At 40.1% G+C, this 13,545-nt stretch overlaps 1 protein-coding gene across 1 annotated transcript in view; it reads right to left on the bottom strand.

Annotated features, from left to right (window-relative positions):
- STRC (stereocilin) overlaps positions 1 to 13,545 on the bottom strand; it is a 446,062-nt gene that overhangs the window by 169,220 nt on the left and 263,297 nt on the right. Inside the window, exons 16-19 of the mRNA XM_086957009.1 lie at positions 11,519 to 11,662; positions 7,499 to 7,557; positions 6,042 to 6,165; positions 5,043 to 5,134 (exon numbers count right to left, since the gene is read on the bottom strand). Coding sequence (XP_086813135.1) covers positions 5,043 to 5,134; positions 6,042 to 6,165; positions 7,499 to 7,557; positions 11,519 to 11,662 — 419 coding nt within the window. The remainder of the gene's footprint in view (positions 1 to 5,042; positions 5,135 to 6,041; positions 6,166 to 7,498; positions 7,558 to 11,518; positions 11,663 to 13,545) is intronic.

Raw genomic sequence — 13,545 nt, 5'->3', positions numbered from 1 at the left:
CCTGTGAGGAGTAGATTGTTTGGCAAAACAGTCAAATACCCCTACAGGTCAGGCACTGATGATGATACAAAAAGTTGCTTAGACATTTCCAATGAGTCTTAATCGTCATAAAGGAATGCCAGGCCGTGTTCATTAGATGGTGTGGTATTTAGCCATCTTGGGAAGTGACTACATTATACCAAAGGTCTTAGTTCTTCCCTACATGTGAGTCCAGGCTTGATGACTCAGGAATCAGCGTGTGCATTTAAACTTTCATGGTGCCATGGTGCTGATCCAGAGCATTCATCCACATCCTGGGTGGCCTGCTCAGCCTCCTCTGGTGACCCAGTAGCAGAGTGAAGGGACTGCAAGAAAGGGGCAGCCCTATTCTGGGAAGGCATGCTCTGTTCTATAGTATGATATAAAATTACACAATATATCAATATATTAATGTATGAGAGGAAGCACTGCCACTACATGCAAGCCATTCATAATACTTACACCCTCAAATTCTCTCCCTCATAATACAGAGAAGTCCCAGTAGGTGACCCGAGAGCTCAAAGGACAAAGCAGAAAGGTAGGAACAGAGTCCACTCAGTGGCTTAGTAGATAATGAATGGTATTTTGTAAGATGCCTCTAATAAGGGGTGGTACTCTTAACTGAGGAATCATTATTTGCTGCATTTGACTCATATCAGGGAGAAAAAGGACTATGAACTACCTTCAATCTTACAAGAATTACTAAAACTGAAACAATGTTTACAATGCCACAGTGAGTCTTCCCACAACATACATGTATCAAGTACAGACGTTTGAGTACATGCTACTATGTTGTCATTTTTCTCTACAGGAGAAAACACCTTGTGAAACCAATGAATGGCAAACCATCTAAGGTGGTCTTTCAAATTGATTGGTTGTCTTCTATGTGTATAACCCAACTAGCATGCAATGTGTTTTTTCTGGACCTTACAGAGTCTTAAAGAATGTGCCCGGCCCTTTATGGACTTAAATCCTCACAGAAACATTTTCACCTAACGCCATATATCTGAAGTGATGCACCAATTTTCCATGTGCTTTTAATGTTGAAATGGATTGGGCACTCCAAACTATTTCATTGACAGGCTAGGTCTCCTACATGATGGCGACACACCATCTAGAGCTGATAATAGTACCATACTTTTTTCTCTTAGAACAAGTGGTCCCCAGTCAACCACTAGTTCAGGGAGTCCCTAGGAGGACAATATATTTGTTTCTTCCTCCACAGCCATCTTTTTACCTTGTTTTCATAGTGACATATCATTTGCCGACTGGAAGGAGATACCTCAATACAGGAGCAGACATGATAAAGAAACATGACACATACAGTGTGTGAGGATTTGCATTTATATAGTGCTGACTATCTCGGACAAGATGTTTACATTTTGTCATCCTTTCACTTGTATGTAGAGGCACGTTAGGGAAATGGTTGGCTAGACCTGTAAACAAACTTCCGGAGGGATTATATTACTTGTGAATGCGTAGTAACAGAGGTTCCATCAAGCACTATTTCATTTCCCTTGAGATCACAGGCTTGAGCCCTTGTTCCAGCCATTGGCTCCTACGAGCTTCCTAGGCAAATGGCAAAAAGTGTAAAATATAGAAAGTGAACATGGTTCTTAGAACCCTGCTTACCTTCCCACTGCTGCCTTCTTGATCCCTGACACCAGGTGAAGCAAGATGAATATTAGTTGGTACCAAATGGAAAGCGAGAGGTTGAAGTGACATAGGGCCCGATACACAGAACTATCTTGAGACAAAATCCTAAACTTACTACCATTTTGGTATTCACAGAAGGTACTTACTCATTTTGGTATTCACAGAAGGCACTTACTCATTTCGGTATTCACAGAAGTTAGGAGTCCTAACTTAGGACTCCTAAATGTCTTCTGTGAATACCGAAAGTCTTAAAGTTAGGATTATTCTCAGTTTAGGAGTAGTAAAGTTAGGACTCCTAACTTTAGGACTCCTAAAGGCCTTCTGTGAATACCGAAAGTCTTAAAGTTAGGATTTTTCTCAGTTTAGGAGTCCTAAAGTTAGGACTCCTAACTTTACTACTTCTAAACTGAGAAAAATCCTAGGCCCATAGGAATGAATGTCAATTACGGAATCGGTAAATACCGATTCGGTAACATAGGGAAAGAGTCAAGGGTGGCAGGGTGGCACTTTGACACCCTGTTGCACCCCTGAATAGTGCTGGTGTGCACATGTGGCATACATACATGCCCTAAGGGAATGTATGTCTGTCACATGGCACAGGTGTAAATGCACAGATTTGCATTTACAGAGGAATTCCTTATTTACCACCAACTAATAGTTGGTGGTAAATAACGAATCCTTAAAGCACAAAAGCACTTTTTAAAGTGCTTCCTACATCTCATTTACCGATTTGGTAAATACTGAATCGGTAAATGATGATTCGGTAAATACCGAATCTGTAAATACCGATTCGTTATTTACCGAATCGGTAAATATACCACCTACATCTGAAAAGGCTATTACCGGTCGGTAACGGCCGATTTCGGCCGTTACCGACCGGTAATAGCCTTCCTACATCTGACCCTAAGGCTCTATGTCGACAGACATACACAGAAACTCAGTTTCAGCATTACGTTTGCCATCAATTAAGAACTTACATTCTCAAAGATGCTCTGCAGTCAAGATGAGTTTCATCGTCTGTAGGATTCAAACAAATCTACACAAGTGTATGCAAATTAACACCTTCTCAGGTGCAATAACTAATATAAAAATGAATTTAATGAATTGTCCACTAACATTTTTTACATGCTGTAATAAAGACCCACAGAACCTAATAGTTCTAAGATTACAGTAACTCAACACATTGAACACAGACCCACACACAGACATACACACTAGTCATATATAATAGATTAGATTATTCCCTGATGATTAATAAATGGTGTTGTCGTCATTTAGCCAAATGTCACTCATTTAATAAAGTTATGTTGGATGAAGGCGCATGTGAACCATGCTAGTAGCCAGTCAAGCAATTGAGCTCTTAGTACAGACAAGCGAAATCATTGAATGTTTGAAACCTCAAAAACAAGAACATTTGCTAATAATAAAGCTCTGGACAAAAGACTCTGGGTTTTACATCCATCTGTGGCATACACTGTAGATGAATATTGGTTAAATTTAATAAACCACCAGTAATAGCCGTCCTTAAACCTTAGACCTATTCAATAATTCAAGAGTGTCTATCGTCAAAGAACTCAAGACATTTCTCACTAGAATTATGCACTGCAAATGTGAAACCATTCATCCTGGCTCATCCTTTTGATGAAGAGCAGAGAATTTCTTGTACTGGTTCATGACTACAACAAGCTAAAGCACATTACCTGTTTGTTAAAGAGGCACGTCCAGGCATTGAATGTGCAAGTATGGCATTTTATCAGCTCTGTATATACATTTAGGGTAACGCATACTTTATGAAAAATATTAAAAGGAACTCTGGGGCGTTCCTAATTAGGTGGAGAGCATTCACAATAAAATACATCAATAATCCAACAGCACCACTCTAAATAGCGAAACACGTGTCAAGAGCTGCTCTACGCCATTGTAGGTATTAATGGTAATTTACCAGTCCTTATACTGAAATTATTTTTCCTTGAATAGTGTTTGCATAATTCACATTCTGATTTGACATTGGAAGTGCTGTATTATTCATTAAGCCTAAAATCCAGCTAGATACTAGGCATTTGCACAGTCTATACTTCCATTAGAAATGTTTTAATGTGTTCTCCTTTTCTGTACAGAATTGAATCTAGTTCCCTCTGTTTGGAGTTTCCTTGTTTTAATGTGCATCTGCGGTCTAAGCGGTTAGAAGTATTTCTAGATACTTTCCGTTGCAGGTCTATATTTCTAGATCCTTTCCTTTTGCAGAATGCTAATTCTGTCACTCTTTGTGTTCCTCCTGTGGCATTCATTTATCTAATTGCTACACCAACACAAATCCAAGTCAACAGAATTGGTGACAATGGCTAATGGGCTTTAATTTTTACTCACACCAACTCTTTGAGAAGTGCTTCAATTGAGTCAGTTATGCAGTGGAAAACCTAAAATATGTGCAATAAAATATACCTAACCTCGGTCAAACAAATAAGCTAAGGTCCAAAAACTCATGACTTCAAATCTGGATGAAAATAGTGCTTTAGAAATAGGGCGTTGTTGAAGTCTTTGATTTAGACACAATAACAGTGAGCTCAGTTGTGTAGCCTGTGCCTTACTCACATTGGTTCCGATTCAAAGGTAAACAAACTTTATGTAAGTTTACAAGTTTTTCGCACACACAAAGGTTTTTTGTGAGTAGTATGTTTGCGACTGTGGAGTCTCTGCACTAGTGGCGGCGAGTCTGCTGATAAAAAGATAGGAGTTTCCTGTCTGCTGTCGTAAAGATACTACTCTTAAAATACTTTTGTGAAAAGGAAAAAAACATAAACTTACATAGAAGTGTATGTTTACCTTTGTGATTCAGGCCCCTAGTTTGTAACATAAGTGCTCTTTTGTCTACATCTTGTGTATGATAAAAGTAATCGCCAATAATATTAAAATCCTTATCTACACATCATGTGTTTGTGGCTGAGCATGAGAGCATCAGTGTGTTTCTAAACTGTCCAAGAACAGACTGCTTCGATCTATTTTTCACTCCTGATGAAGTTGTAGTCATTATTAAGACGCTTATTACATTCACTCTATCCTTGTTCTGCCCTATAAATTCAAATTCAGTCTTCAGAGTGAGCTGTCGGGTACCTTGCTGACTCACTGTGATTCACTTGACATCCCTGGGATGTTTCAGAGGTTGTTTTTGTTGCTCAGAGTCAGATTTTGTTTACAGTCGCAGAAAATGAATTCATGCAACTCGAGCGTCCACAAAAAACTGCCTTTTACGAACTACTTTAAAAAAAAATAGTTTAGTACAATACATGTAATAATATTCACCACAGGTAACAAGCATTCACAAGTCTGTATCCAGTAAAAGGATTTGAAAAATGTTGATAAATACACACGGTAGGTCCATGATAAACTCTGGTCCAAGCCGCGTCAGATCCTCTTTGGATAGCCAAGACCGCCTCTGGATTTCATCTATGATGCACCTCCTCTAAAAAACACAAAAAATCATTTTGGTAAACACTTAATCCTCAATGCATTCTATGTGGAATATTTAATATTCATGAAAGAAAATGTATGGGAATCTAAGAGATATCGCTGAGAAGTAGAACGCATCAAGGTGATTCACTCTCTTCTGCCCGTCTGACCGGGCTCAGTACCCTGGGGCTGAAGTTCCTCAACTCTTAATCTTGGCGCGCACTCCCTTAGCAGCTGCTGTTGCTAGGACTATTTTCTTGGATCCTGACTCTTTCCATCCATCCTTTCACCTTCGAGGTAAAGAGTTAGGGTATTCTTTTCCAGAAACATACAGTCTTTCATTTTTGTTTAGAATACTTTTGCTTTATATTTAACTCTTTGTAGTCAAACTAGTTAATGGATATTTGGTATTCAAATGGCAATTTGTTCTCATTATCACCCATTTTTTCTTTTTATTAGTTAATATTTTCCTTTTACTTGAAAGCCGTAAATGGTTTATTTTTTACTGCATTGTTGTTTGATTGTTGTAGGCCCTCTCTACACGTGCTTTCTCTCAGTGTTACTTTATCAGGTTGGTAAACTACCAAATGTTATCTTCACTGCGACTACTGTTCCCTGCTGTCTGACTCTCTGATTTCATACATCTACCATCCATACCTTTCGGCCTCACATTAATATATGCAGTTTAACATTGTCTACTGAACGCAGAAAGGGACTCAGGTGCATTTTTAGCCAGCACAGTCACACCGGTGTGCTTTCTTTAAGAGGCTGGTAATCTGAATTTGAAAATCCTGGGCATAATACAGAGGTTACCACTGACTACGCTACAACATTCTTCCTGACTTCCACCAGAGGGGGCAAGACCTAGATACACGCATGGGAGGGCAGCTCCTGGTCTAGAAAGATGCTCAAATCATTACCGTGTTTCTTTGCAGTCCTGTTGAGATCCCATACATATGTTTGACAACTTCCAGAAATTCTGACCGTGAACTCCACTGCCTTAGGGTGCTGCAGTCTATACCACCTGCGAGGGTTCCCAAATCCCTGCTCAAAAAGAAAATCTATTTTCAGTCTAAGTGAACGTGCCTCTTTGCACAGTGTTCAAATGTGGATGCTTACATCAGGTGACGAAAGAAGAATCAGGAGATATAATCTTATTATGTACAGTATAGACAATGATTCCCTTTATGGAGGTCACTAACTAAAGTGTAGGGTAGCAACCCATTTTTTAAATTATTTATCGACATAGAGGATCAACATAACATGGTTCTAAATTTATAAAGGCAGAGCAAAGGACATGTGTACTGAGAAAACAAAAGTGACACAGAACAATCTTAAAAATGATAACTATTTTGACAACTGGAGGTCGTATTATAGAAGTCGCTCGGGGGCGCAATGGGCGTTTGCGCCCATTCTGTGCCCCCTTGGGTCACTTTGGTATTACAGAAGGGGCTGCAGACGCTTGTGCGACCTCTTCTGTAATAACGACAGCGCTGGCGCACATAAAGTGCCAGAGCTATCGTCAGAGGGCGTTCTCTCATTTCCATGAGGGCATGGCCCCATGCAAATGAGGGAATCCCTTTGCCTCTGCGCCCACAAAAAAGATGTAAGAAGGCGCACTGACAGGGATGAAGGGGGTCCCATGGACCCCCAGACATCCCTTTGCAGGTAGGTGCAGTCACTCACTGCACCCACCTGCAAGGGGATCTCTAATCCCCTTTAAAAGTTCAGGTGGGTTATCGCCCGCATTGTGAAACACAGAGCAGCTTCAAAGCTGCTGCTCCATTTTTCACATGAATGCGCTGGCACAGGGAGAGCTCGGGTTCGTGGCTGCCCTGGAGGCACGGCATTCCAAGTATTAGGGCACACTTCCCCTGTTTGCACTGTGCGCACTGGTATTAAGGTGCGCCCGGGGCAAACAAGGAAAGTGCGCCCTTTAGATAATAGGGCCCTAGAAGTGTCTATTTTATCTATGCGAGATATTTTTCACTTCAGCTGAACAATAGACAAGTATAAAACAATAACCGACGCAGCATAACAGACACAGTGTTGGACTGGCCTTTCAGGCAGTCTGGCACTGAGAAGGCGAGTGTGTAGGACGTTTGCTGGTCTCTAGGGGAGTGACAGGAGCAAAGAAACAGCCCACACACTGGCCCTTTCAACTGGCCTATGTTGGACCACTAGACTGCCCGAAGGGTCAGTCCAATACTGAACAGAAATAACGAGTCAGCTTTAGAAAGACAGTTATCCTGTCAGTTGTATGATTTGCAACTCAAAAGACATATTGTCTACGGCAGGCACATATTATTTTATTTCTATGAACAAGCAAAAAAACGTCAATACATTTCCAAGGAAATTCAAAGCAGTTCAAACTCACTGGATTGAGTCTCTAGTTGTGTTAGTGGTGTCTTGAATCTTCTGCCAGAGAAACTGAGTCTGTTTACACAGTAAAGAAAGAAAAATATGAAATTAAACACGATTCCATAGTCCTTTTCCAAAGCTACCGCTGAAGTCCCTCGGTGTTCAGGGAACCATAACTGAAAGAAGAATATAGTCAGTCGTGCACCTGTCCTTGAACAAGACCTCTAAGAGCGGATGTCCCCTCCACCCTCTGATTTATTGCTCATTAGCAGTCACCAGTTAAACTAGGAATACAACAAATATTTTAGACTTTGATTCGACTGGAGCAAGGGGTCTTCATTCCAAACGTCTATTCATGTAAGCTATTTTCGAACGTATTTTACCACCAGCTATAGAAGAAATCTTGGTTTACAAGCAGATATTTAAGCTGTTCGACCATTTTGCCCTTAAGTCCGGCTCTTATCCGTATTCTTAAGTGGTGTACCATCGTCCACTGACCTGTCAGACTCTAACAAATATCCATCAATTATCATGGAAAATTGTGAGCTTTATGAAATTAGTACATGTGTTGCCTTTTCTCTTTCACATGCGTCTTTGGAGCCTTCTTCATTGTGTATTACTATTAAATTACATGGAATTGCATGGTTTTTATTAATTGACCACAACATTTTCAAGGAATTGGAATACATGAACTAGTAAAAGGGAACGAGAAAGGATGTAATATCCTTGTTGTAAATGCTCTTGGTTTTAATACACTTTATTGAGCTAATTAAAATGGACCATATTCTATAACATGAGGCCTCGGTGAAGCTTGCAGAGTTCCACGGAGTTACCGAAAAGCTCCACCACATCCCGCTGAGTTCCGCGAGAAGTAGGAGCACTGCTCAGCCATCACTAATCCATTACAGACATTGCCCTACAACTTACTGGAGTGGAAACCTCTCCTCTGTCGAGACCAGCCTTACGCCTCAGCTTTGTCCTCCCCATGCTCCAACCCTTCATTCCGATGCTTGTCCCTCCAGGCAGCTTTGAGAATTTGGCACAGTGACCTTGTGTCACACTGTAATGACAGTCTCGACTGCAGAAACAACCAGCAATATAATCATAAAATCTCAAACACAGGTGCATATAATGCAGCAATAGATCAACCGATAAAGTGCACAAGAACCTCTGTTATTGCCCAACACTGCTAACAGTGATCACCCTCCTTGTGAAGTACATGAACTGATCACGTTTCCGACAGCCAATCCCATGGCAAACAAGATACGTCACAGAGTACAAGCGGCGTCCAGGGAGAACTCAAACTAAGAACAACCCCAGTTCCTGTCTTTATTCAGGGTGTCCATGATGAGCCAAAACAGGGTCCGCAAGCACTTGAAGATCCTGTGCCTGCATCGCTTGCAGCAGCCACTCATGGCGACAAGGGACAGCAGTGATGCCTCTCTCTGAAATCAAAGGGTGAGGAATATCCCCCAAAATGATTCTACTTTGAGGCAATGCAGAAAGTCTGTGGCTGCGGGTTGTTCTAGAGTATGAAACTGTGTGCCCTTCCCTGAAACTTGTTCTCCTCGTAAAATAAAGCCTCTCGTATGGGGTGGCAGCTTGAATTTTTTTCCTTCTAAAAAGGTCTTTTTTTCCATTCACCTTTCTCAGTGTCTGTCCCTTCACAATCTTTCGCTAAATATACACCATGCGAGCCAGCTATATATTATGTGACATCCCGTGGATGTGTGTCCTGGCAAAAAGTTAATGGATACGGGCACTTCTGGAGAATCTGGGGCGAGCTGGGCTGGGAGGAGGAGTTTGCTTTTCCGAACTTTGCTGACTGAGTTAAGACCTATCCATTAGGAAACTTTTCTGAGACTGTGCTCAGATGTCGAGGTAATCCAGGGATATGGAGAGAGAAGGGCAACACACAGTATTTGCCAGCAGCGGGAAAAGAAAATGAAGTGCAAGCCCATGACCGGTGTCGACAGATCCATAGATTCTTTAGGTAGGTACAGGAATGAAGCAGTGGGTGCCATGTTGGATATGGAGTGACGTGATATGTCCTATTACCCTTCCATTCACTATTGAGTCAATCACAATCAATTCATTTTATTCAGTTTTTGCTTAAAACCATAAAAGTCAGATAGAAACAGAATATACAAGAAAGTCTATCATAAAATGAATGGGCCAAATAACATCATGTGTTGTTAATAAAAATAAAATAGAAATACCGTGAATGTATAATTTAGGGTTAAAAAAGAATAAAAAGACCATACAAAGACTAAGTACACGGTAACAATACATCATCAATACATCTCAACCAACCCTTGTATATCTCAGACGGTTAATAGCATCTAAAAAAATTAAGGAGATAAAAAACAATATTGCCAGATAAAATCTGTGAAAAAGTAAAAGAGAGGCAGACCTGCCTGAACTTAAACATTTTAAAGAAGGGGATAATAAAAGTCTTCTGGGGTACCTCATAATAGCTACAGAAAAGTGTAAAGTGGAGCATGTCCAGTGGAGACTTACCGTCGCAGCCACATGACATTTGGCTCTGACCCATACTACACCCACATGGCTGCCCCAACAGGAGATAAGAGATCAAAACTAAACCTAGTCAATAAAAAGTGATTGTAACCACTTAGACATTCCAGGAGATATGGTTCAGTAGTTTGCACAGTTTTCAAGATGACAAATCTGCGTACGCTAGGCTTCCTTAGCTCTCGGTTTTCCCTATCTAAGGTCTGCTCACTAAAAAAAGACTAATTGAGTCATTGTTGGGTGCTTGCACTGACACCTGTGACGCAGCCCTGTCTTGCTCATATGGTCAATAGGGATGAGTGCGCCAGTAAACACTGCTTCGACGGCTGTTGGCAGACTTTTTACTGAACTCTGCCTCCAAGCGGAGCACCGAGTAGCAAACCGGTGGAGCAGAGTTTACCGGCCAGTCCTATACAGCACAAATGCCTTAAAGATCACACAAATTTTTTTTCCACAAAAATTGATTTTAGTTGGAACTCAAAAAAGCACTTTTTATTTCATGCAACCTGTTTAAAAATAGTGCCCTGTGGAGTTCTCTATTTTCTTCTATGATGTGACCAAAACATGTATTATATACAGTGCAATGAAATTTCACTCTGGTAACTTCTGATATTCCTGTCATAACATAGCAATTGATTGTAGTTAAATCTTATAGTATGAATGATGATATAAGTCAATCCTGTACTACCCGGCGATTCCCATACAAATTACCTTGCAGATCTGCCTAAAATTGTGTCTAATGTGAATTAATTAATGCAAAAGAAATGGTTTCATCCTAATATCAGAACAACCCTCTGTCTACATCTAAAAGGCATAGTGGTTTTCCTGTAAGGGTTCAACAACATTGATGACAGATAGTGCCATAAGATAGCTTTACATAGGGCTAAACGCTTATTACCTTTAATGGACTAAAATATTGCTTACTCCTACTGCTACATTAGATGGGACTTGTTGACCTACCTAAAGACATTATCACATGATAAACCTTTTCTGTCGGCCCTAAACTGAAGGTCTTACAGCTGAAATTGCCTCAAACCAGTGCCATCCCATCTGTTCATAAAACTTATGCTAAATCTTAATGCTGTGGTTGTAAAAGCCCAACTGCCATCCAAATTTGTCTTCTGCTTTCTCAACCATGTCCCGTTAGTCTTCTCGCGTTTCCTTCAAAGACATCCCCAAAATCTGCATTTAAAAGTGGGCTCTACATTTCATGGGAAACAAAATGTGCTAAAGAAATGTATGTTGTCTATTTCTATACAGTAATGCAGTTGATTATTATCAAGCTAATCAAAAAATTAAATCCAACAAAATAACCAGTCCATCAATCATTAAATCAGAAATCTGTTGCATCCTAAAGACAAATAAAGTGCATAGTACGATTAAGAATCCTTACATACTGGATTCACTCTTTAAAAACAGTTGCAGATTTCTGCTAAGTTTATAATGATTCCATGTTTGATAGCTGTTATTTTTAGAAGTAATGCATATGGACGAAAATTAGTACCTGATGTGGGGACCAGGGCACTAGTCCATATTGGTTGATATTCTTAAGCAGCATACGCATGTGCAGCTGTAAGAGCTTTAAAGGAGCAATTGGTAGGAAGCAAGCCAGTGGCATCGGCCAAACCTCATAGTCATGAATATAACCCTAGGGAGTGAAGAATCAGAGAACATGAACAGGGTTATACAATGCTAGTTATATGTTGAGACATTTGCATAGGTCTGGAAGTTGTTAGTCTGATATGACAAACATTACAATCAAGAAAGGCTGTAAGGTAGGTCCAAGAAGCATGCACTTATAAGAAAGTGTTTACCTGACCTATTCTGAAGTATACCAACAGACGATATCAAGATGACCTTCTCAGCTACTACCTTGCTTTAACTTACGCTAATCAGTTGAGCCCACTTCAGAGGTCTTGTGTTAATGTAGGTGCTGTACTACTGTATCTGGTATTACCGATAGTGCAGGAATCAATAATTCTGGGATGCAAAGTACCACGGATTTATCAGTTATTTCTGATAGATCCCCAAAGGAATTTGGCATAACATATGGAAACCATTGTTTCTACGTCTATTCCTCTATGATATTCCAGAATTCCAGGCCTTTCTGTACTTCCACCTGGTGAATTATTCCAGAAATCACCCCAGATAATGCTGCATTCAGTAGTATTGCATGCCTCAAGACACTGATTTGGACAGTAACTCTTGGACCTCTCAGTAATTCTAGTCTACTTGTAACATGAACCTTACTGTTTGAAGGTATAGGGGAATATACATATCAACAAGTGCAATTGCTATTTAGTTAAATGATAAAGCACACAATGATGTAGCAATAGTATGTTTTAAATATATAAATATATTAATAAAAAAACACTAACATGAGAAAGTGAAAATTGGATCAAAACAGCGTTTTTTAAAAAATAATTCATGTTTATGTATGAACATTATTGTCAATAGAGGCCCAGTAAAGTCAATAAATATATAAAATATGTCTCACGAATATTCACAGAGTCTCTAAATGTTTTTTGACTGGAACAAGGATCAAGTGGCTAGTTGAGTAATGTGTTGTTACGGTGGCTTGCACTCAGAGGTCTAGGCCAATGAAAAAATTTGCAGTTGCTCTGTAAAGAATTAATGGAGATAAAACAAATCAACTATTCAGGGGCTGTTTTGAGGGTTGATTAAGGATGAGGGTTCAATAGCTGAGGTCATCTTGATGATTTAAAACTTGAGATCATGTAAATCCTGCAGGAGGTGGCTGGGCATCCCAAGCCATATCAACACACTGACTTCTCCCATTTAGGTATTTACTTGCTAACAGCTTCACTTAGAAATTACAGCGAGTGAAACATCCTACAATTTGTGATAGAAACTCTAAACAGATAGTAGAATCTCCCAGCTGAATTGACTCCACAATTCTATCCCTATGGTAGAGGAAATTCAGTTGCTGGACTCTAGCCCATATTTAGAGTTTCATCCAGAAACCACCTGAATATCTACAGGTCTTTGCAAACTCAAAATGTGGCCCTAAGCTACTAGAGCGAAGTTATTTTTAGTGGGCAGTCAACAAGGAATGTGTGTCAACTGATCTATGGTGTTTGATGAGCTAGTCAGGTCCTCACAGTTGGCAATGATTGAAGAGGTCAGAGGTCTCCTAGTAGAAGACTAGGAAGAGTGTACTTTCTCTCAATTATTGTTACTCTTTCTACTTGTAACTTCGATGAACCTCAGAAGCTTGCAGGACGTCTTTTGCCAACTTGTTTCAGTAACTGTTGAATTTCAGACTTTAATCCCCGGAAATCTCCCACACACAGTAACTATAATAACTAACTTCTTGGCGTAGTGGATCTCTTTTGCCGAGCTTTCCCAGAAACCCCTGTGATAGTCCAGCATCTTCTTTCTGTTCCATTTGCTCTAAGAGACTGTAACACTCATGAAACAGGGTCTGTCACTGTACTCCAAGAGACAAGAGCACAAACAGTAACCCAAGATTAGATTTTCACCAAACACATTACCCCTATCAACCTGCAC

The sequence above is a fragment of the Lissotriton vulgaris genome, chromosome 2_1 (genome assembly GCF_964263255.1).
Source record: "Lissotriton vulgaris chromosome 2_1, aLisVul1.2, whole genome shotgun sequence".
NCBI classification, from domain to species: domain Eukaryota; kingdom Metazoa; phylum Chordata; class Amphibia; order Caudata; family Salamandridae; genus Lissotriton; species Lissotriton vulgaris.
Note: the sequence above shows the minus strand (reverse complement) of the source record. Positions and strands in the feature narration are given on the sequence as shown.